Source organism: Lepidochelys kempii, chromosome 3, assembly GCF_965140285.1.
Source record: "Lepidochelys kempii isolate rLepKem1 chromosome 3, rLepKem1.hap1, whole genome shotgun sequence".
In the NCBI taxonomy this organism is placed as follows: Eukaryota; Metazoa; Chordata; order Testudines; family Cheloniidae; genus Lepidochelys; species Lepidochelys kempii.
In genome coordinates this window covers 104,585,247-104,610,749 of record NC_136382.1, presented here as the reverse complement: position 1 = coordinate 104,610,749, position 25,503 = coordinate 104,585,247, and the positions used below count along the sequence as shown (strand labels likewise).

The 25,503-nt window shown below is 43.7% G+C and overlaps 1 protein-coding gene across 1 annotated transcript; it reads left to right on the top strand.

Annotated features, from left to right (window-relative positions):
- The first annotated feature begins 357 nt into the window (after nucleotides 1-357).
- Nucleotides 358-16,233, top strand: LOC140908795 (uncharacterized). The gene is made up of 3 exons (XM_073336670.1): nucleotides 358-1,002; nucleotides 1,591-1,989; nucleotides 16,097-16,233. The coding sequence occupies exons 1-3, from the start codon at nucleotides 420-422 to the stop codon at nucleotides 16,231-16,233; spliced, it is 1,119 nt and encodes a 372-aa protein (XP_073192771.1). The 5' UTR covers nucleotides 358-419.
- The last annotated feature ends 9,270 nt before the right edge of the window (nucleotides 16,234-25,503 follow it).

Sequence of the window (25,503 nt, the reverse complement as noted above, 5' to 3'; positions counted from 1 at the left end):
TTACAGTGCTTGACAAACCACACTCCCAGTGCGCTTTGCTGGTGCCACGTAGACAAGCCCTTAGCCCTGGTCTACACTAGGACTTTAGGTCGAATTTAGCAGCGTTAAATCGATTTAAACCTGCACCCGTCCACACAATGAAGCCCTTTATTTCGACTTAAAGGGCTCTTAAAATTGATTTCCTTACTCCACCCCTGACAAGTGGATTAGCGCTTAAATCAACGTTGCCGGCTCGAATTTGGGGTACTGTGGACACAATTCGATGGTATTGGCCTCCGGGAGCTATCCCAGAGTGCTCCATTCTGACCGCTCTGGACAGCACTCTCAACTCAGATGCACTGGCCAGGTAGACAGGAAAAGAACCGCAAACTTTTGAATCTCATTTCCTGTTTGGCCAGCGTGGCAAGCTGCAGGTGACCATGCAGAGCTCATCAGCACAGGTGACCATGATGGAGTCCCAGAATCGCAAAAGAGCTCCAGCATGGACCGAACGGGAGGTACGGGATCTGATCGCTGTATGGGGAGAGGAATCCGTGCTATCAGAACTCCGTTCCAGTTTTCGAAATGCCAAAACCTTTGTGAAAATCTCCCAGGGCATGAAGGACAGAGGCCATAACAGGGACCCGAAGCAGTGCCGCATGAAACTGAAGGAGCTGAGGCAAGCCTACCAGAAAACCAGAGAGGCGAACAGCCGCTCTGGGTCAGAGCCCCAAACATGCCGCTTCTATGATGAGCTGCATGCCATTTTAGGGGGTTCAGCCACCACTACCCCAGCCGTGTTGTTTGACTCCTTCAATGGAGATGGAGGCAATACGGAAGTAGGTTTTGGGGACGAAGAAGATGATGATGAGGAGGAGGTTGTAGATAGCTCACAGCAAGCAAGCAGAGAAACCGGTTTTCCCGACAGCCAGGAACTGTTTCTCACCCTAGACCTGGAGCCAGTACCCCCCGAACCCATCCAAGGCTGCCTCCTGGACCCAGCAGGCGGAGAAGGGACCTCTGGTGAGTGTACCTTTTAAAATGCTATACATGGTTTAAAAGCAAGCATGTGAAAGGATTACTTTGCCCTGGCATTTGCGGTTCTCCTAGATGTAGTCCTAAAGCCTTTGCAAAAGGTTTCTGGGGAGGGCAGCCTTATTTCGTCCTTCATGGTAGGACACTTTACCACTCCAGGCCAGTAACACGTACTCGGGAATCACTGTAGGACAAAGCATTGCAGTGTATGTTTGCTGGCATTCAACCAAAATCCGTTCTTTATCTCTCTGTGTTATCCTCAGGAGAGTGAGATCTAATTCATGGTCACCTGGTTGAAATAGAGTGCTTTTCTTCAGGGGACACGCAGAGGAGCCCATTCCTGCTGGGCTGTTTGCCTGTGGCTAAACAGAAATGTTCCCCGCTGTTAGCCACAGGGACGGGGGAAGGTTGAGGGGGTAGTCACGCGGTGGGAGGAGGCAAAATGCGACCTTGTAACGAAAGCAAATGTGCTATGTATGTAATGTTAACAGCAAGGTTTACCCTGAAAGAGTGTAGCGACTGTTTTATAAAATGTGTCTTTTTAAATACCGCTGTCCCTTTTTTTTTCTCCACCAGCTGCATGTGTTTCAATGATCACAGGATCTTCTCCTTCCCAGAGGCTAGTGAAGCTTAGAAAGAAAAAAAAACGCACTCGCGATGAAATGTTCTCCGAGCTCATGCTGTCCTCCCACACTGACAGAGCACAGACGAATGCGTGGAGGCAAATAATGTCAGAGTGCAGGAAAGCACAAAATGACCGGGAGGAGAGGTGGAGGGCTGAAGAGAGTAAGTGGCGGGCTGAAGAGAGTAAGTGGCGGGCTGAAGACAGGGCTGAAGCTCAAATGTGGCGGCAGCGTGATGAGAGGAGGCAGGATTCAATGCTGAGGCTGCTGCAGGACCAAACCAGTATGCTCCAGTGTATGGTTGAGCTGCAACAAAGGCAGCTGGAGCACAGACTGCCACTGCTGCCCCTCTGTAACCAACCGCCCTCCTCCCCAAATTCCATAGCCTCCACACCCAGACGCCCAAGAACGCGGTGGGGGGGCCTCCGGCCAACCAGCCACTCCACCACAGAGGATTGCCCAAAAAAAAGAAGGCTGTCATTCAATAAATTTTAAAGTTGTAAACTTTTAAAGTGCTGTGCTTAAAGTGCTGTGTGGCATTTTCCTTCCCTCCTCCACCACCCCTCCTTGGCTACCTTGGTAGTCATCTCCCTATTTGTGTGATGAATGAATAACGAATGCATGACTGTGAAGCAGCAATGACTTTATTGCCTCTGCAAGCAATGATTAAAGGGAGGAGGGGAAGGTGGTTAGCTTACAGGGAAGTAGAGTGAACCAAGGGGCGGGGGGTTTCATCAAGGAGAAACAAACAGAACTTTCACACCGTAGCCTGGCCAGTCATGAAACTGGTTTTCAAAGCTTCTCTGATGCGTACCGCACCCTCCTGTGCTCTTCTAACCGCCCTGGTGTCTGGCTGTGCGTAACCAGCAGCTAGGCGATTTGCCTCAACCTCCCACCCCGCCATAAACGTCTCCCCCTTACTCTCACAGATATTGTGGAGCACACAGCAAGCAGTAATAACAGTGGGAATATTGGTTTCGCTGAGGTCTAAGCGAGTCAGTAAACTGCGCCAGCGCGCCTTTAAACGTCCAAATGCACATTCTACCACCATTCTGCACTTGCTCAGCCTGTAGTTGAACAGCTCCTGACTACTGTCCAGGCTGCCTGTGTACAGCTTCATGAGCCATGGCATTAAGGGGTAGGCTGGGTCCCCAAGGACACATATAGGCATTTCAACATCCCCAACAGTTATTTTCTGGTCTGGGAATAAAGTCCCTTCCTGCAGCTTTTGAAACAGACCAGAGTTCCTGAAGATGCGAGCATCATGCACCTTTCCCGGCCATCCCACATTGATGTTGGTGAAACGTCCCTTGTGATCCACCAGAGCTTGCAGCACTATCGAAAAGTACCCCTTGTGGTTTATGTACTCGGCGGCTTGGTGCTCCGGTGCCAAGATAGGGATATGGGTTCCGTCTATAGCCCCACCACAGTTAGGGAATCCCATTGCAGCAAAGCCATCCACTATGACCTGCACATTTCCCAGGGTCACTACCCTTGATATCAGCAGATCTTTGATTGCGTGAGCTATTTGCATCACAGCAGCCCCCACAGTAGTTTTGCCCACTCCAAATTGATTCCCAACTCACCGGTAGCTGTCTGGCGTTGCAAGCTTCCACAGGGCTATCGCCATTCGCTTCTCAACTGTGAGGGCTGCTCTCATCTTGGTATTCATGCACTTCAGGGCAGGGGAAAGCAAGTCACAAAGTTCCATGAAAGTGCCCCTACGCATGCGAAAGTTTCGCAGCCACTGGGAATCGTCACAGACCTGCAACACTATGCGGTCCCACCAGTCTGTGCTTGTTTCCTGAGCCCAGAATCGGCGTTCCACAGCATGAACCTGCCCCATTAGCACCATGATGCATGCATTGTCAGGGCCCATGCTTTCAGAGAAATCTGTGTCCATGTCCTGATCACTCACGGGACCGCGCTGACGTCGCCTCCTCGCCCGGTATCGCGTTGCCATGTTCTGGTGCTGCATATACTGCTGGATAATGCGTGTGGTGTTTAATGTGCTCCTAATTGCCAAAGTGAGCTGAGCGGCCTCCATGCTTGCCTTGGTATGGTGTCCGCACAGAAAAAAGATGTGGAACGATTGTCTGCCGTTGCTCTGACGGAGGGAGGGGCGACTGACGACACGGCTTACAGGGTTGGCTTCAGGGAGCTAAAATCAACAAAGGGTGTGCCTGTACATCAAGGAGTATTTCAGGCAGGACTGCACGGAGGGTTCCAATAAGAAATGGTGCACCTAAGTTATCGTTGTTATTGGAACAAGGAGGTTAGCCTGGCCTCTGATTGATACATGGCTAGATTTACCTCGCTGCACCTTCTCTGTGAGTGACTGCAGTGTGATCTAGACAGGGGAGGAGGCAACTGAGTACAAAACAAATCTGGTCTATTTCTTGTTCTGACCCACTCCATCTATCTTTTACATCTTTGGCTGGCAGCAGACGGTGCAGAAGGACTGCATGCCATCCACATCTCATGGCTGCTCGGCAGAAGATGGTACAGTACGACTGCTAGCCATCTTCATCTCTTGCCTGCCTGGCATAAGATGGTACAATACGACTGCTAGCAATCCTCATCTCTTGCCTGCCTGGCAGAAGATGGTACAGTACGACTGCTAGCAGTCCGTATCGCCTGCCCGCTCACCATAAGACGGTTCAATAGGACTGCAGGACTAAAGAGAATGACCTGGTCAAGTCACTCCAAATTTAGTCCCTGCGCCCATGTCTGCCCAGGCGCTCCCAGCCGACGTGGCCAGGAGCATCTCGGACACGACGAGGACGACTACCAATCGTATTGCACCGTCTGCTGCCAGAAGGCAATGGGTTGCTGCTACTGTGCATCAAAGCCGTACCGCATCTGCCAGCACCCAGGAGACATAGGGTGATGGTTACCTGAGCTGGCTCCATGCTTGCCGTGGTATGGCGTCTGCACAGGTAACTCATGAAAAAAGGCACGAAATGATTGTCTGCCCTTGCTTTCACGGAGGGAGGGAGGGAACGGGGGCCTGACGACACGTACCCAGAACCACCCGCAACAATGTTTTAGCCCCATCAGAGTGCTCCATTGTGACTGCTCTGGACAGCACTCTCAGATGCCCGATTATTTGCCATTGCTCTGACGCTGGGAGGGGCGCTTACAGGGTTGGCTTCAGGGAGCTAAAATCAACAAAGGGGGTGGCTTTACATCAAGGAGTATTTCAGGCAGGACTGCACGGAGGGTTCCAATAAGAAATGGTGCACCTAAGTTATTGTCCTTATTGGAACAAGAAGGTTAGTCTGGCCTCTGATTGATACATGGCTAGATTTACCTCGCTGCACCTTCTCTGTAAGTGACTGCAGTGTGATCTAGAAGAATGAGTCCCCTAGACAGGGGAGGGGGGGAAGCAAATGAGTACAAAACAAATCTGGTCTATTTCTTGTTTTGATCCACTCCATCTATCTTTTACATCTTTGGCTGGCAGCAGACGGTGCAGAAGGACTGATGCCATCCACATCTCATGGCTGCTCGGCAGAAGATGGTACAGTATGACTGCTAGCAGTCCGTATCGCCTGCCCGCTCACCATAAGACGGTTCAATAGGACTGACTGCAGGACTAAAGAGAATGACCTGCTCAAGTCACTCCAAATTTAGTCCCTGCGCCCATGTCTGCCCAGGCACTCCTGATCGACCTCACAGAGGCGACCAGGAGCACCTCAGATACGACGATGACGGCTACCAGTCGTACTGTACTGTCTGCTGCCACAAGGCAAGGGGTTGCTGCTACTGTGTAGCAATGCTGTACCGCGTCTGCCAGCACCCAGGAGACATAGGGTGACGGTTACCTGAGCGGGCTCCATGCTTGCCGTGGTATGGCGTCTGCACAGGTAACTCAGGAAAAAAGGTGCGAAACGATTGTCTGCCCTTGCTTTCACGGAGGGAGGGAGGGAACGGGGGCCTGACGATATGTACCCAGAACCACCCGCGACAATGTTTTAGCCCCATCAGGCATTGGGATTTCAACCCAGAATTCCAATGGGCAGCGGAGACTGCGGGAACTGTGGGATAGCTACCCACAGTGCAATGCTCCGGAAGTCGACTGTAGCCTCGGTACTGTGGAAGCGCTCCGCCGAGTTAATGCACTTAATGCACTTAGAGCATTTTCTGTGGGGACACACACACTCGAATATATAAAACCGATTTCTAAAAAACCGACTTCTATAAATTCGACCTAATTTCGTAGTGTAGACATACCCTTCGTCTAGGTGAAGTTACTGTGAAAGTTCTATTTTTCTTTTTTTTACTCCAAAGCACCCTCTTTGAGTTAACGGTGTCATTGTTCCAGTGGGATATAGCAGTTATGTGAGGTCATTGTTGCAAAGATAGAGGCTTCATTTTAGAGAGCTAGGGCCAAACCCCTGGAAGGTTTTAAATACCAAACCAAATATCTTGCACTGGGATGCCTTATATTTAGTGGGAAGCCAGCACAGAGCGCAGAGCACCAGTGATGTGTTGAGACCAGTCTGTGTTGTTAAGAAGACTGGATTCTCCATTTTAGAGAGCACTTTACAGACTGTCTCTTTATTTCTATGTGAAATGAATTGTGATAAGCAAGCCCCAGATGGGGCAAATGCACAGATCACTGTGACAAGTTCTGAGTTTGATAGATGGGGCACAACTTCTGTCCAATTGCCTAGAGAAGTGAGAGCTGTTTTGTTGTCATGGCTATGTGGGTAACCAATAGCACTGAGGAGGTAAAAAGGTTTCCAAGGCAATAGACTGATTTACCAGTCTGAGGGCAGATGCTCTGGTAGTTGGGGTTGCTCTAAGGGAGGCAATTTTTTCAAAGTGCTTTTCTCTTCCTAAACCATTATCTTAGTCTTACCTCAGTTCAACTTTAGCTCACTGCTCCTAGTCCTCATACAGATTTCAGAGAGGCACTGAAAAAGCTGAGCCTTGAAAAAGATGAAAAGTAGATGAAGAGTTGTGAAGATTATGTAAGTTCACTTCCTAGTGCACAGGTATTCACATAATTAATATAAAACCCAAACACATTCACAATTAGCCCCTCTATTTGGTAATCTCAGCTAAACACTGAATGAGCATGGAAACTGAGCTGGTCTCTCATTCTTAGAGGAGATTTCTCCAGAAACAGTTAAGACATTGGTGGACTAGGAAAGTTTGCACAGTGACTGCCAACACTATATCTCTTACTCCTGGGGGAATTAATTAAAAAATTAAAAATTCTGCCCACAATATTTTAAAATTCTGCATATTTTGTTAAAATAACAGACTATAATCACACTGGTTTAAATTATTTTGGTAATTTATTTAAACTACAATACAATGGATGGAGAATGGGAGTGGGGAGTATTGGAAGAAATCCCCAAACTCCCTCTGTCTAATAGTAATGTAGCTATTATTATCCTTTACTTCTAGTTATTAGTCAACAGATATATGCAGCCACATGCTCAATGTTACATCATAGGCAACTGGAGAGCAAGCGAGGGCTGGGGACTCAAACTCACAATTTATATGGGCTACTGACCATCTCCAGAAAGGTCAGTAGCAAACAGTTCATGGAGCACATTTTGATAGGAAATTTTTTCAGTCCAAAAATTTAGACTAGTTCTAATCACTAAAGCACCATAAGCATTTATAAGGCCATACTGTCTTTTACACCACTCCGGCAATGTAAAGGAGCCTTGAAACTTTTACAGCTGTTTTATATTCCTGGGGAAATTCATTAAGAACAATGGGAGCAATTCACTAAGCAGGCAGGCTCCTACATTCTGCTCTGCTTGATGGGACAGAATCTGCCCCAGACCTACCTCCTGAGAAACACCCCAAAGCCTTGCCCCTCCACACCGAGCATGCCACAATAGTGAATGAGAGGGACAGAGTGTCTGTCTCTCACACACAATTGCCCAGCCCTCCCACTCTGGTGGTGATTTACGTCTCTGCCAGCTCTCCGGGCACCCAAACAAACTCGCCTGTGCTACTGGGGAGGGGCACGTGACCGCTCTTGTGCTTTCCTTTGCTTCCCCATCAGAAGTCATTTTTCTGCGAGGAAGCAAAGAAATCTGCAGGGCCATGAATTCTGTGCACATGCAGTGACACAGAATTCCCCCAGGAGTATATATATATCTGTTCTGTTGCTAAAGAGATCTTGTCCACAGGACTGCCAATGCAGCATCTTTTCTGGGCACTACATTCACTTTGGATTATAACCAATAATCATAATTGATAACTATCAACAGGAAACAATAGCTCAGCTTCTTTACCTCTCCAAAGTAGGGATCTGCCTAGAATAGGGAGATAATGAGTTCCCAAGACAGGATATTGATGTTACAATTTATAGTGACAATAGCTATCTGGTCATACTCTTCCTCCTCCTCCTCGTTTCCCACCACGAACACAAACATATCTCACCTCTGCCCCCCAAATCCAAATTTTGTAAATGGAAGTAATGCAAGTCATCAGTATTTCAGCATGAGTCTGTAGTTACAAAATGGGTTGCCTCAGAATGTTCTTATTTTAATTATTTGTATTACATTTGTGCTTAGAAGCCTCAACCAAGACAGAAGTGCCATTGTGCTAGACACTGTAAAAGAGGCAGCCCCAAAGAGCTTAGTCTAAACAGACATGACAGGCATGGGGTAGAAGAAGAAACATGGCACAGACAGGTGAAGTGACTTTCCCAAGACCCGATAAGTTATTTGGCAGAAAGGTAGACTTGTAATTCCCTGGGTTTTAAAATCTCAAGGTGATTTAGACAAGTAGATGAGTGTAAATAACATCTATCATCAGGCTTTCTAGGCTGCACAGTGCCTTAGTATTCATAGATGACAGGAATAGAATAAAATTCCCACTACTACAGAATTTAGCACGGAATTCAAGCTGGATGCCAAATGTACATTTTTCTTTTTGGTTGGGGTGGGGGAAAGGTTGATTATTTAATTGTGGGGGTTTTTTTTCTTCATTTTTTACTAACCTCTGAACTTCCAGTCCTGGCTGGAACCAGGAAGCAGACATACCAGAATATAGACTCTTCTAAGATTTGCAGCCCAATTCTGCAGGTTCTAAACCAGTCCAGGTATTTCAAGTAAGTAGCCAAAGTTTTAGATGCTTACTGAGACTGAGCTTCAGGACCTTCTGAGGTTCTCTCATCACTAGGAATTATTCAGTCCAAATTTTATAGTTAAACCTAAACATTCCTGTCAATATTTAGTCTTCATTCAGTTGAAATTGAAGGCTCATCTTGAACAGGTCCTAACTATCACATGCCACATTTTCACAGGTTACTGCAGCAATGAATGAGAGGGAGATAGGCTTGATCCTGTGCCATTGAACACAATGGGAGTTTTACCATTGAATTCATTGGGAGCAGGATGGAGGCCCACATCTTTGGCCTCAATCCAGCAAAACATTTGAGTTCCAGTAGGAATCCTCATATGCTTAAAGCTATGTGCATGCTAAGTGCTTTGCTGGATCAGCACTATGAGAAGAAAAGACACTATAATTTAATTGATTCATGTTGATGATCATTGCAAATGTTCAAAAAAAGTTGTGATGACCTCAGCATTGAATTAATGGATTTCTCTCATGTCTTCAACAACAAGGAGAATGCTCTGAACTAGCTATTAGTAAATTTGGTGGGCAGGCAGGGAGAATGGCTGTTTAATCTATTTGAAAAGTTAGCAGCCTAATCAGCTTCCAAATTTCATTGACTGAACTCAGAAAGCCTGACTGCTGACAGAAGAGACTTCTCTGAGCAGGTAAGGATTTGGGGTAAAATTTTCAAAAGCACCCAAGTGACTTAGCCTAAGTCCCACTGACTTTCAACAAGAATTAAGCTCCTAAGTGCTTAAGTCGCTTTTGAAAATGGGACTTAGGTGCGTCTGAAAACTTTACCCTTGTTAACTATTTTCTCATGCAAACACTGACTGCTATAATCTTGCTGCAATAGTTTTCTCAGCTGTATCAATTAGATTTAAAGCAGTAATTGCTCCCCTTTCCTAAATATAAAAGTGGATCCAAGTACATTACTCTCTGCCACTAGGCATTACCACGGAGCTAAATAGCAAAGAAGAGGTGTGAAAGCTGGAGGCAGACTGGGGCAAATCAGCATAGACTGATTTAAATACTTGAACAATAAAGCAACTGAATGAGAAGAGAGGCAGCATCAGGCAAACGTCTTTCAAAATAAAATCCCTTCTCACACAGAGCCTTGATATGTTTAACATCAAACACATTCAGAAAACATGACATGTAAGTAAATTCAAAACTAAGAAAACAGTTCTGGACGCTGAACACTTAGTTAATGGGTTCTGCAGTACCTTCTTTGAATGGAAAAGCCATTGTGTGAAAAAGCTTAGTGTGTGTGTGTGTGTGTGTGTGTGTACACACACACACACCTTTCCTGCAGTAATGGCCATCCCAACGTATCCAAAATGTCATTTCCTTTGAATGTTTATGCATGGGGCATAAAGGTAACATTGGCAGGAAACTCTGCTTTGAACCATTTACAAGAATCCAGCCATGATTAGCTACTACCACTACTGCTGGTCTTAAGTGTGCTTAACTGTAGCTTGGAAGCTTGGATACTTCAAGGTGCCTAACCAAAAAAATGTCATTGCGTCTTCAGGAAAGCATCTGGAGAAGGAACTGGTTCATGCCATGTGTTTTTTGGCAGATGCATGCTGCCATGTCATTTCAGAGTGAGGTTATGCAGTACAAAGTGTCATTCAATACAAACAGCACAACAAAAATGTTTCTTGTGATGCCGACAGTCCTAACCTCCAAACTGCTCTTGCCCTTAACTACCATAAGACTGGGGGGATGGGGGGGTTCAAAACATTATTATGCTTGGGCCAGGGCTCGTTGACATGGCTTATTAAATTAATTTGTTGTGTATCTGTCATTGGCGTTTGCCCTTCACGTCTTTGGTGCAACTGAACTAGAAGATAAAACCCTCCCAAAATGTAGTGTTCTTACAGGCCTCTATTCAAACATAAGCTGCTAGAGTCTAGAACTGGTTGGAAATTTTTTTTGACAGAAAGCCTTTCTGCCAGAAAATGCTGATGTGTCAAAAGCAAAATCTTTGGCAGAAATGTGATCTTTCAACTAAAGTTAGTTTTGAAAGAACATTTTTAAACAGCATTTCAATAAGGTTGGAACACAATGTTTCAACCTTTTCAGAATGGGACATTTTGATTTTCCATTTCAAAATTACTTTTTTGTTTTATTTTGAAACATTTTGTTCAGACTTTGACTTTATTTTATATAATACAAAATGTTTCAAAATACAACAAAAATGTTTCAAGCTGTCTAAACCCCTTTTCTTCCAGAATTCCTTTTTGCGGGAATTTTAGAATTTGTTTGGTTTGTTGGTTTTGATACGTTTTCTTCCTGCTCAAAAGAAAGGCAAAGTTGTGGAATTCCCCGCAAAATGAAAAAACGGAGTTCCTGCCAGTTCTACTAGGGTCATCATATTTTTCACCTGCCCTATGACACACATACATCATTATTTCACACTGTAATGATTCAATTTAGTCTCAATCCTTACAATATTAACTCTTCCAAGGACTAATACATTTTCGTGTGTGTTCAAAAATTTGCTAACTGCACCAGAGGGAAAATGGAACCCTATTTTAAATTTTCACCTCACAGTTTTTTGGTGTCTACAAACCAAGATCCACAGCCTCTGCAAACTCCAAATTTCACACACATCAATAAATCAGGAACAGGACAGTTTTCAAATTTTACAGTTAAATATATAGAGACTTCCCCTTTATCACCATTACCAAATCCACTAAAATCAATAGCCCGGGAGAGACAGAGAGAGTGAGAGAACACAAAGTATGAGAGGGTAGTCAGGGTAAGTCTGAATGCAACCGAGGGAAGAAATGAATGAAAACCAGGAAGAGAAAAATGTTAATGAGAGAAATTAAAGAACAGTGGAAAGAAGAAACAGAAAAAGGAATTCATTGAAAATAAATTGGAAACTTGTCAGCTATTGTAAACACACACAAGTTCCCACTACTGTCTAGCCAGAGGCACTGCAAATAATGATCTTATATTTATATAGCACTTTTAATCAGCAGCACCATACAAAGATAATCTACAGTACGTAGGGAGCTCTGCATTCACCACTGAAGTAAGCTCTCACATGCTACACAATGTTTTGGGGATGGTAATAAGTATACTATATCAATCAGAAAATCTATGAGGGAGTTAAGTGAGCAGAACGTAGTTGTGTGTGTTGGAATTTGGCCAAGACACAGGGGTTAGACCACTTATTTTAATGATCACAGGAGATAGGACCCTGGTTTTATTTCTCATCCAAAGGACAGCAGCAGAGTGTCCACTACCTGTTCCACAACATTATGTAGTTTTGTCAGAGGAAAGTATATTACCTACTAAATCATCAACACCACTTCTCATGGGTCCCAGATGTTCCAAAAGATCTCTAATTCAATAGTGACCCAACCCAAACCTGTTGTACCCATGAGGTTGAATGGAATCATAGGCCAAAGAGGTGTAAATAAATGCAGATACAAAGAACTATATACTAAAAGAGAAGGCTCTCAGGTGCATCTTGTAAAAAGCTTCTATGTCATGTTAAAAATATATATGTCACATTGCATCACGACCACTAAACCATCTTGGAACAAACTACCAAGGGAAGTGGTGGATTCTTCATCTCTGGCAATCTTCAAATCAAAACTGGATGCCTCACTGGAAGATATGCTTTAGTCAAACAAGTTATTGGGCACAGTAGTGGAGTAATGGGATGAAATTCTAGAGCTTGGGTTATACAGCAGGTCAGATTAGATAGTCTAATAGTCCCATTTGGCCTTAAAAAAATCTGTGAATCTTGATTAAAAGTATAAAACAAAAGATATATAAAGTTAGAGATGGTGGAAATTCAGAATTTTAAGTTGTCCCTGTGGCTCTCCATTTCAAGGGTGCATGCATGCCCATGCACCTTTGATGGGAAATTTTAGGTAGCACTGTCCATGGGTCAATGCCTGCACCCTACACTTCCTTGTGCTCCGATCCAAGGGCATATAGGGAAGGGCAGACCTACCACCACTCCAGTTCCTTTTCAACTGCCTGCAGCCTGAGATGGAACATTGTGGTGTCTGTTGATTAGTCTTGCTAATCCTTTGCCTTTCTTTCTTTTTATTTTATTTCAGCTTTGTTATGGTTTTTCTTGCACTTCTGTGCATTTTAGGGGGACCACCCCATTCTCCACCCTCACTGGCTAGGGGCTCTTCTGCTTGGGCTCAGTTCCTTTGTTTGGAGCCTTTTTTCCTGCTTAAGATATACCCAGAACCGCAAGGTTTAAGACTTGCCAGACCTGCAAAAGGTCTTTCCTCCACCACAGTAATGGACACTCCAGCTGCCTCAGGGTTTAAGGGCTGCACTGGCTTCAACAGCAGATCTAGGAAGCTAAGGGGAGACAGGCTTAATTTACTGCTACTTCTCAAATGCCTGAACAGAATAAAGCAAGAGAGAGCCAAAATCATTCTCATAGCACCAGTTTGGCCAAGTCAGATACCGTTTCCAGACCTGATTCATCTATCCCTACAGCCACCTCTTCACCAGCCTCCGATACCAGATCAGCAGACACAAGAATCAGGGAAACTAAAGCACCCCAACCTCAGCTACGTCTCAAGGCCTGGCTCCTGGATGGTTCTTGGGCCTAGAAATGGACTGGTCATCCAGAGTACACAGCATACTACTGAATACTAGGAAACTACTGACAAGAAAGTCTTACCTGCAAAAAATGGAGTCAATTCCATTCCTGATGCATCTGAAGAGGATTGTCTCCCTCTTAGTTCTGTCTCACTCACACACTCAGCTACATCTTGAGCTTAAAAACTTCAGGTTTATCACTGAGTTTCATCAAGATTCACCTTCCATTTTGTTATAGCTTTTCATTCACCTGTGAATGCAGTTTCCATATTTGCGCCCCCAGCAACATCCAAGTTCATCAAGGGCTTGGCCAACCAATTTCCCCATGTGAGAAAACCTACACTGCTTTAGGACTGTGGTCTTTTTTTAAACAGCTTAAGGAAACCACCCTTTGAGCCCCTAGTGGACTGCTCTCTCCTCCACTATACCAACAAAATGACAGTGTCTAAATTAGCTGTTACCACTCAAGAAAGATCTTGGAGTCATTGCAGACAGTTCTCTGAAAACATCTGTTTAATGTGTAGCGGCAGTCAACAAAGCTAACAGAATGTAAGGAACTGTTAGGACAGGGATAGATAACACAGAAAATATCATAATGCCAGTATATAAATCCATGGTATGCCCACACCTTGAATATTGTTTGTAGTTCTGGTCACTCCATCTCAAAAAAGATAGATCAGAATTGGAAAAAGTGCAGAGAATGACAATGAAAATGATTACAGGTATTTAAAAGGTTCTATCTGAGGAGAGATTAAAAAGACTGGGACTATTCATTTTAGAAAAGAGATGACTAAGGGGGGACATAATAGCGGTCAATAAAATCATGAATGGTATGGAGAAAAATGAATAAGGAAGTGTTATGTACTCCTTCACAGAACATAAGAATGAGGAGTCACCCAATGAAATTAATAGGCAGTAGGTTTAAAACAAACATAAGGAACTACTTCTTCACACAGTGCACAGTCAACCTGTGGAACTTGTTCCAGAGGATGTTGTGAAGGCCAAAAGTATAACTGTGTTAAAAAAGAATTAGATAAGTTCATGGAGGATCGGTCCATCAATGGCTATTACCCAAGATTGTCATGGATGCAACCCCATGCTCTAGGTGTCCCTAAACCTCTAACTGCCAGCAGCTAGGATTGGATGACAGGGAATGGATTACTTGATAAACTGCCCTGTTCTGTTCATTCCCTCTGAAAAATCTGGCATTAGTCACTATGGGAAGACAGGATACTTGTCTAGACAGACCTTTGATTTGACCCAGTTATGGCCATTCTTATAAGCTTTTGGAGATGCTGACCCTCCCTCTTCCAAAATGCATAATTTTCTGCTGCCACTGGCATAAATCAAATTATTGGAGGTGAGGGCGCCTGTGGTTATACTGGATCTGGTCATGTGGTAGCAAATACTATTTACATATTACAGTCACTCTATTATTCACATAGAATAGTCACAGGCAAATCTGGATTTCTAAGACTCTCTAAACTGAAAATGATCCTAGTTTGTGGCTGTATCAGAAAACATGATCTCAGAATGAAACTATATATGATCAAGTTTAGTTGGGAATCTATCATATCTGCAGCTATTGTCATAATTGATTATATGGCACATTATGAACTATACTAGAAACAACCATTGTTATACAAATATCACAGGGACCAGGAAAAGTAAGATACAGTAGCACATTCAAAATGCATGCTCTTATGAGAACAATTTATTTATATTTTTCTCCTACATCAGGAATAAAATTCATTGCAGAAAAGGTGATAATATGGAAGCATGAATGATTTCATTGGTTCCCCTTAGAGAAAGCAGGGTAGTTACTGAAATAAGGAGATATTAAAAACAACATTTTAGATGAATAGCTGTTGCCATAATAATAGGGCTAAAGTCACATACCGTGGATACATTTAGCCCAATAATATTTCAGGATTTGGAGAGGAAACTCTGGCATGATGTATAACATTACACAAATTACTGCACAGAATGTTAACACTTTTATGAAGGATTAAAAAATGGCTGAATCGGTGCGGAAAATTAAGAACCAAAAATAATCCCTGCTAAGATGAACTGAAACCGTTTATAATGAAATTAAAAGTTCCAGTTAGATACCCCTTCTCCATTTCCCCTGCAGGCTTTCCTATGTTATCCATCCTGGGGTCCCATTGGTTTTCAAAATTTCTGCTAGCTTGGTCACAGACTTTAAAACTAAGGAGTTCCTGTGGAGAGGGGGGAGAAAGAGCATTGCATTCTGGGATGACTCTGGCCTGGTGGAGCCTTGGGGGATATAGAATAGAGCACTTGGCCAAAGCATCATAAAAAGGCTTTCAGAACGGTCTGATCCCCAACTTCCCTGCAATATCACTAAGGTAGGAAATGATATCAAGGTTGAAAGAGAAGTTAGGGGGCCTGGGGCTTTTGGGGAGCCTGTTTAGAATCAGGGAGAAGAACATGTGCATTCGAGGGAGCTAGGCTAAGTGGGAAGGGATCTTGGATCTGGGCAAGGATAGCATGGTGATGAGCACAGTTATTAATTGTATTATCATAGCACCTAGGAGTCTCAGTCATGGACCAGGATCCAACAGAACAAAAAGACAGTACCTACCCCAAAGAGCTTACAATCTAAGTATGAGACAAGAGACAGCAGGTGGATAGAGAGAGAGAGAGACAGATGTGGAGGGGGATACAAGGAAACAATGAGACAATATTTGTCAAAATGATAGGCTGTTGGTGTGCTGAGACTACGGCCTAAACTGTTGTCTGGTTTTTTGTAGGTGTCCCAACAAAGGAGACTTTTGAGGAGGGTTTGAAGGAGGATAATGGGGTAACTTTGCAGATGTTACAGGGAGCTCATCCCAACTGTGAGAGGCATCATGGCAGAAAGCACAAAGGTGCTTGTTTGAGCATTTGACAAGTGGGTAATGGAGGGTGGTGGCATGGGCTGATCGGAGGCAGGTATTGCCTTTATGATCCTGAATGAGAGACGATAGGTAGGGTGGGAATAGGTCATGAAGACCCTGAAAGTGAAGAAAAATAGCTTATGTTTGATATGATAGAGAAGCTAGTGAAGGGATACAAAGAGAGGGGTGACATAGTCAAAGTGATGGGGTCAGAAAACTATCTTTGCAGCAGCATTCTCACTGGATAGCAGCAGGGCATAAAAAGATTGGACAGATAGATCTGTTTGATTTGGGAAATGGGAAGGTGTCATAGGGTCCAATTACTTCCAGGAAGAGCCCCACAAGCAGTAACAGCCAGTAGAGCCCCATCTGCCAGACTGAGCAATAGGCCCTTACTTCTTGTCTTGCTCATGTGATCAGCTGTATGAGTCCAGGACTACTTTCTCCACCAGTTCCTCCAGAATTCCTGGTCATAAAGTGCTTAACCCACATAAGTGCTAACACTCTTGATCTAGTATATGGGCTGGAACTGGATGCTGTGCAGCTGGAAATTTAGGTCAATGTCATGGACCAACCATTAGCTCCTGATTTTTAAGGATTGGGTGCACCTAGCATGTTAACAGGAGAGACCTCTTTTGATAGTTTCTGCCCTTGAAGACTAAGGGCTTGGATGTTGATGTGACATTGGTAGGTTGTGGGAAGCTACCAGAAGATATGGCAGGGATTATATCTGCCCCTCTTACTGCAGGTGTGTGTGTGTCGGTTGCTAGTTACTTGAGTTTGCACTTTAAGGTGTTTGTTGGATTCCTGGCTGCTGTTAAATGATCACACAGCAGCGTCGAGGAAAGTTTTTTCCTCATCTTATCTGTCTTCCAGATTACGTCTGATTCTTTTGGATGCAGACCAGGTTGCTGTGATCCATGCCTTTTCCATCTCAAGATTAGATGGTTTGTGCGCTTTATGGTATGTTTACACTGCAATTAAAAACCCACAGCTGGCCTGTGCTGGCTTGTGGAGCTCAGGCTAAGGGGTTGTTTAATTGTGGTGTAGATGTTTGGCTGGAGCCTGGGGTCTAGGACCCTGAAAAGTGGGAGGGTCCCAGAGCTTGGGCTACAGCCCAAGCCGAAAAGTCTACACCACAGTTAAACAGCCCCTTCGCCCAAGCCCCGTGAACCCAAGTCAGCTGGTGTGGGCCAGCCGTGGGTGTCTAATTGCAGTATAGACATACCCTATGAAGCTACACCTTAAGACAGCCAAGAAACTGAAGCTGATGCAGAATGTGGGATGTCAGTGCTGGAACAGTAGATTTTGGTAGAAGAATAGTAGTCCAGGATCTTCACTGATTGTCTGTTTGTTTTCAGGTGTAGTTTAAAGTGTGTATTTTTACAAAGAAAGCCATGAATGACTTGAGACCACCTCTCTCCCTATCTCATGCTGTGACAGCTCTGGTCAGCAGAAGCTTGTGAGCTGGAGCCACCCGCTGTAGGGGAGAGAGAGAGAGAGAACAAGTCATGCTAATGGAGGGTTTTGTCTATGAGAGGCCCTCAACTTTGGAACCTACTTCTCTCACTTGGTCTGAAATAGCCTGAATTTGGTGACCTTTAGAACATTCTGCAAAGTGCATCTATTTACCCAGGTTTTGAGGGAGGAAAGGACACAATAGGAAATGACATTTGTGGAGGTGGAAAGAATATGGTTTGATTTTTATTGTGGAGTCTATTCACTTGGGGGTATGGAGTTTGTACTATTAGTTTGGGAGTATGGGGACTGGCTTCACTTTTAATTGATTGTGTTTTTAAAATTTTGGCAAAGGCACCTAGTATAAATCCTAATATAACTTTTTTTCTATCTTTATTTGATAAACTAATGCATGCAGAATACCGGGAGGCTCCCATTATCCCCTCTTCTGTTTCCCACAAGACACAGCTTCAGTGGTCACTCCTTTACTCATGTCTCAACTTTAATATGTTCCCTAAAATTCAAATACAACACTTTAGAAACCAGGAGAGTCACATTTTGTTTTCAGATTCCAAGGCGTCTTTTATTTGTTTTCAGTTTAAAAGCAAAGATCACCCGTCTCTCCCTGTGCATATCAAGATTTTGAAGCAAGAGATGACAAATAAATTATAAAGCTTGAGAAAATTGCTCCCAGACAGCACCAGCAAAGAACAAAAACCACTGAAAGCATTTTGACTCAGACTTGGACTTTTGTAATGAATAAAAGATTTCCAGCTGGGTTCTGAAAAAGACAGAATATATTTTAGAATGAGCCAAGAAGTGAACTGTGGGCTAAATGAAATTTTACTTTGCTCTTTTTTTTTTTTAAAAAACCTTCTCAGAGGAGAAAAAAAATCCTAAAGGAAAGCTCGAGAGGGTACCATTGCTTTAAGAAAAATATTGTTATTCTTCCACCCCGAATTGCTTGTACGTGTTGTACTAGATATAGAAGGAAAGATGAGCTTTAGTGAGGGAGAGGGAGACCACAACAACAGATCAGAGTTGTAGTATCTTAATATGCACAAATTATAATCTCTTCAGAGTACTGCTAATATTATTACATTATGGTAATGCCCAGAGGTCCCAACCACAATTGTGCTAGACATGCAAACATATAGTAAGAGACAGTACCAAGGAGCCTACAGTCTAATAGACAAGACAGGCAAAGGGTGGGAAGTGAAAAAGTGGTGAAGAGACTTGTCCAAGGTCACAGCAGTTCAGTGGCACAAAGGTTTGAATAAAACTTCTGAGTCCCCATCCTATCCCCTAGCCACTGAACTGCTGGTGTTAAAGGGAGAAATGCCTTTTTTGGCAGTGGAATTGAGATAAGGTATTTCAGAAAGCTGTCCTCCGTGCAAACTCTGGCTTGGTTCAGTTTGTGATTAACCATGGTTTTCAGGGGTAACATTTAAAATATATAAAGGAAAACAAATGAAAGTGAAAATTGAAAGATTCATGTTCTTCTGCCCCATCTCCACTACAAAGGCAATGAGAAGTGGAAGTTTCTCTCTCAGGCCAACCTTCTCAAACTCAGAGGATGTTTCAAAGTGAAACAGGGCTGTGGGTTCCTTCAGAAGCAAAGGCCTCAGGCAAAAGCAAGAGACTGATGCTGCTGCTTTCATCTTGTTCACTTCAAGGAAACAGACACATCACGCAGCTGAGGAATGTGAGGCAGTCACCCCAGGGTCAGGCAGTTGGGAGGGGAGCGTAGGCAGTACCCTTTCACTCTCTACTTTCACAATGTCATGAAGGAAAAACACACATACACACACACACACACACACACACACACACACACACACACTCCTTCCACTGCTTGCCAAATTACATAACCCTTTCACTTTCATCTCCAGATGGAGTTTCTTATCCTTTTTGTACTCCAGCTGAAACTTGCTTTTTGGAATTAGAGAAGAAACATCAATAGCAACCAGAAGGAAGAGTCTTCATGTTAGTGGAATTTGACTCAGAACAGTCACATGTCCATTTGTCTCTTGTGTATGTGTAGTCCTTCCCCCTAGCCTAGCCTAAAGTTCCTCTTTCATGTGTCCATTCTTAAGGCACTGTTTCCAATGTATTCTCCCACCATCCCTCCAGCCCTAATCATAATCTTTCTAAAATGAACAGAAGTGAATAATTTTGATTGAAAAACGCATTACCAGTTCAAATCAACCTGTCTGATCCTTCAAACATTTCTGACACATAAAAAAAGAGATTAAAAATAATGAACCTTCTGACAGATAAAGATACTGTTTCTGTAAATCACAAACTATAACAGAAGGGAAGTCAAGTGGGGGAGAGGTTACAGTGCCAGTTTAGTTGAGATGCTGTCCATCATGGTGGTCGTTTGTCTCTCCAGTTAGTTTTGTGCTACGTATGAGTGTACCTTTAAAAATTTCACCAATTCAGTTCAGATAAGCATTCTCAAATTCTGGTATTTATCTGAATCTACTCCGAGGTATCCCACTGCAATAGAGGAACCAATATCCATCGGGATAGTTTCATGGTAGTCTTAAAGCCCTAAACTCATTCTTAGAATTCATCATTCAATTGGATATTAATTTAGCACCTCTCACACTCCATTTGTCCCAAAGCAAACCATCTTAAGATATATCACATTTCAAACTTACATTCCATTTACATTACTTGAGTTTTTCACTATTTCCTTTTCCCCTTTTGCTAGCAATTCAAAGATATTTCTGTTTCTCTCTAATCCATTTTTGTATTCACAGCATCAAAGATCAGGATTGGAAGAGACCTCAGGAGGTCATCTAGTCCAACCCTTGCTCAAAGCAGGACCAACCCCAACTAAATCATCCCAGCCAGGGCTTTGTCAAGCTGGGCCTTAAAAACCTCTAAGGATGGAGATTCCACCACTTCCCTAGGTAATCCATTCTCATGCTTCACCACCACATGATCATTTGGTGAAGCTATAATGCTAAGTTTGTGACATCACAATTTTTGCCATGGCAGCAAAAGGTAGTTCCATAAAAGAGAATTATGATTTCATTACAGGGTCAAGCAAAATTAGCTGGGTGCTTGTTGAGGACAGCAATGTCATTCAAACATAAAATAATAAACTTTCCTCTTCAAAGCACTTTACAAATATTAACTAATTAACCTTCAGAAGACACTTGGGAAATATTACCATCCTCAGTTACAGAAAGAGACACTGATGCAGGAAAGTTAGCTGACTTGTCCAGGGGCACAAAGAATGACAATGTCAGAGCTATGATTAAAATTTAGAACCATCTGTTTCTTATACTCAGTCCATACATCTAGCCCTCATACCCTATATTTTGAACAATAGCATGGTGGAAAAAGAATCTCTCTCATGAAGTTTAAATTTGGTGGTCTGGTTTTTGTTTGGTTGTTTTTGTCTGATTGTTCTAGTTTTCTATTTCATTAGGGTATTTCATTCCCCGCAACTTACAGGCCTGATCCAGAACCTATGAAAGTCATACTCCTACTGACCTCAATTGGCTTTGAATCACGCTCTAAATGAGTGACAATAGGATTTATGGAATGGATGGTGGATTTATTTATTGGCATTAAAGTAACTGGCATTGATTGATTAGGATTTGCTGCAAGATGTCCAATGACACTATGCTCCACTGAACAATTTCTATTCAAACTGCTCCTGCCTGGGAGGTTTAGATGCTTTTATTCTTACATGCTACTGGACCATGAATGTTTATTAGCAATTGCTTGGTTCAAAATTAATGCTTGACTTGACTGAAAGAAAATAGGTTTCAGAGTAACAGCCGTGTTAGTCTGTATTCGCAAAAAGAAAAGGAGTACTTGTGGCACCTTAGAGACTAACCAATTTATTTGAGCATAAACTTTCGTGAACTACAGCTCACTTCATCGGATGCATACTGTGGAAAGTGTAGAAGATCTTTTTATATACACACAAAGCATGAAAAAATACCTCCTCCCACCCCACTCTCCTGCTGGTAATAGCTTATCTAAAGTGATCACTCTCCTTACAATGTGTATGATAATCAAGTTGGGCCATTTCCACCACAAATCCAGGTTTTCTCACCCTCCCCCCCCCACCACACACACAAACCCACTCTCCTGCTGGTAATAGCTTATCTAAAGTGACCACTCTCCTTACAATGTGTATGATAATCAAGGTGGGCCATTTCCAGCACAAATCCAGGGTTTAACAAGAACGTCTGGGGGGGGGTGTAGGAAAAAACAAGGGGAAATAGGTTACCTTGCATAATGACTTAGCCACTCCCAGTCTCTATTCAAGCCTAAGTTAATTGTATTAAATTTGCAAACGAATTCCAATTCAACAGTTTCTCGCTGGAGTCTGGATTTGAAGTTTTTTTGTTGTAATATCACAACTTTCATGTCTATAATCGCGTGACTTCAATGATGGGGAGTGGCTGGAGAGGGGCTTTGACCTGGTCTTGGGGTTTTCCCACTCTTCGGCATACTTCACAAGACCGGACATAGGTAGAAACATCCTTGCCCATTCCCTCCCAGTGGAATGACCCCCCGAAACGGTCTTTGGTCCTGTTCACCCCAGCATGGCCACTAGGGTTATTGTGGGCTAAGCTCAAGAGCTTGGCCCGGTATTTAGTTGGAACTACCAACTGTCTCTGAGGATGCCAGTCTTCCTGGTGGCCACCAGAAAGAGTTTCCTTGTATAAAAGTCCTCTTTCCACAACAAACCTGGATTGATTAGAAGAGCTGAGAGGCGGTGGGTTGCTCCGTGCCACCGTCCAAGCTCTCTGGAGGTTTTCTTTTGCTTTCTGTTCGGTCTGAAACTGTTCCCTTGATGCTGGAGACATCAGTTCCTCATTGGATTGTGGACCTATGCTTGGTCCCTCTGGAAGCGATGTAGGGGATGGGGCTGTTTCCGTTCACTGTGAACCGCTTTCCGCTGGTGCACTATGTTGGGATTCAGGCTCCGGCTGATCCTCTTGTGTAGGGTTATCGGCTACCCAAGATCCATAAACCTGGAAATCCTGGGCGCCCTATCATCTCAGGCATTGGCACCCTGACAGCAGGATTGTCTGGCTATGTAGACTCCCTCCTCAGGCCCTACGCTACCAGCACTCCCAGCTACCTTCGAGATACCACTGGCTTCCTGAGGAAACTACAATCCATCGGTGACCTTCCTGATAACACCATCCTGGCCACTATGGATGTAGAAGCCCTTTACACCAACATTCCACACAAAGATGGACTACAAGCCGTCAAGAACACTATCCCCGATAATGTCACGGCTAACCTGGTGGCTGAACTTTGTGACTTTGTCCTTACCCATAACTATTTTACATTTGGGGACAATGTATACCTTCAGATCAGCGGCACTGCTATGGGTACCCGCATGGCCCCACAGTATGCCAACATTTTTATGGCTGACTTAGAACAACGCTTCCTCAGCTCTCGTCCCCTAACGCCCCTACTCTACTTGCACTATATTGATGACATCTTCATCATCTGGACCCATGGAAAAGAAGCCCTTGAGGAATTCCACCATGATTTCAACAATTTCCATCCCACCATCAACCTCAGCCTCGTCCAGTCCACACAAGAGATCCACTTCCTGGACACTACAGTGCTAATAAATGATGGTCACATAAACACCACCCTATACCGGAAACCTACTGACCGCTATTCCTACCTACATGCCTCCAGCTTTCACCCTGACCACACCACACGATCCATCGTCTACAGCCAAGCTCTGCGATACAACCGCATTTGCTCCAACCCCTCAGACAGAGACAAACACCTACAAGATCTCTATCAAGCATTCTTACAACTACAATACCCACCTGCGGAAGTGAAGAAACAGATTGATAGAGCCAGAAGAGTTTCCAGAAGTCTCCTACTACAGGACAGGCCTAACAAAGAAAATAACAGAATGCCACTAGCCGTCACCTTCAGCCCCCAACTAAAACTCCTCCAACGCATTATTAAGGATCTACAACCTATCCTGAAGGATGACCCAACACTCTCACAAATCTTGGGAGACAGGCCAGTCCTTGCCTACAGACAGCCCCCCAACCTGAAGCAAATATTCACCAGCAATCACATACCACTCAACAGAACCACTAACCCAGGAACCTATCCTTGCAACAAAGCCCGTTGCCAACTGTGCCCACATATCTATTCAGGGGACACCATCACAGGGCCTAATAACATCAGCCACACTATCAGAGGCTTGTTCACCTGCACATCCACCAATGTGATATATGCCATCATGTGCCAGCAATGCCCCTCTGCCATGTACATTGGTCAAACTGGACAGTCTCTACGTAAAAGAATAAATGGACACAAATCAGATGTCAAGAATTATAACATTCATAAACCAGTCGGAGAACACTTCCATCTCTCTGGTCATGCAATTACAGACATGAAAGTTGTGATATTACAACAAAAAAACTTCAAATCCAGACTCCAGCGAGAAACTGTTGAATTGGAATTCATTTGCAAATTTGATACAATTAACTTAGGCTTGAATAGAGACTGGGAGTGGCTAAGTCATTATGCAAGGTAACCTATTTCCCCTTGTTTTTTCCTACCCTCCCCCCCCCGACGTTCTTGTTAAACCCTGGATTTGTGCTGGAAATGGCCCAACTTGATTATCATACACATTGTAAGGAGAGTGATCACTTTAGATAAGCTATTACCAGCAGGAGAGTGGGGTGGGAGGAGGTATTTTTTCATGCTTTGTGTGTATATAAAAAGATCTTCTACACTTTCCACAGTATGCATCCGATGAAGTGAGCTGTAGTTCACGAAAGCTTACGCTCAAATAAATTGGTTAGTCTCTAAGGTGCCACAAGTCCTCCTTTTCTTTTTGAAAGAAAATAGTGAGCCAGGTCCTCCATGGGTGAACTCAATAGAGTGATGCCAATTTGCCACAGCTGAGGAACTTATCCAGTATTCTTATGCACTATATCATCAAGGGCAGTGGTTGTCAAACGTTTTAGGGTGGCGGACCCCACTGTTTGAAAAAGCTCTGATTCTGAGTGGCACAGCAGAAAGGAAACGTACACCAATGCAGCTGCAGTTTTAACTGAAAGGAGATTAAATGTTGATTATTTTGCCAGATCTTACTAAATAAAATTCGTTGCCTGCCACTAGAAGATTTTTCTCCTGGATGCCCTGATGAAAGCACGCGTAACCCAGTTTGAGAGCCACTGATCTAGGGGGATCAATTCCAGTAATTCTACATTGGAGAAGGGACAGTTATTTCTCATGTTATGATTTTTAAACTTTAATATTAGCTACTGTAGAACTACTGCTCACAGCCTTCAACTATGAAAGTGGGCGATGCCTGCACTGCTTAATACAAACTACACTGGCTGACTTTTAATTAAGTGCCCTTCAACGTCTTCCCACCACATTTATAAATCCTTAAATAATACAGGAACAGTCTATGCAAAAGACCATCTGTTGCCCTATGTGTAATTTTGATGATTAAGAGTGGCAGCACTTGAACTGCAGCTTATTCTGTGGCATAGAATCTCAGGGTTGGAAGGGACCTCAGGAGGTCATCTAGTTTAATCCCCTGCTCAAAGCAGGACCAATCCCCAATTTTTGCCCCAGATCCCTAAATGGCCCCCTCAAGGATTGAACTCACAACCCTGGGTTTAGCAGGCCAATGCTCAAACCACTGAGCTACCCCTCCCCCGCATAATCTCAGAGGTATAGAATTCATGATTCTGGAATATTCTCCCTCTCAACATATGTCAGAGCACATTTGTGGGATCATTCCAAATGCAACACATTTTTGTTTTCTTTTTTTGTTTGTTGTATTG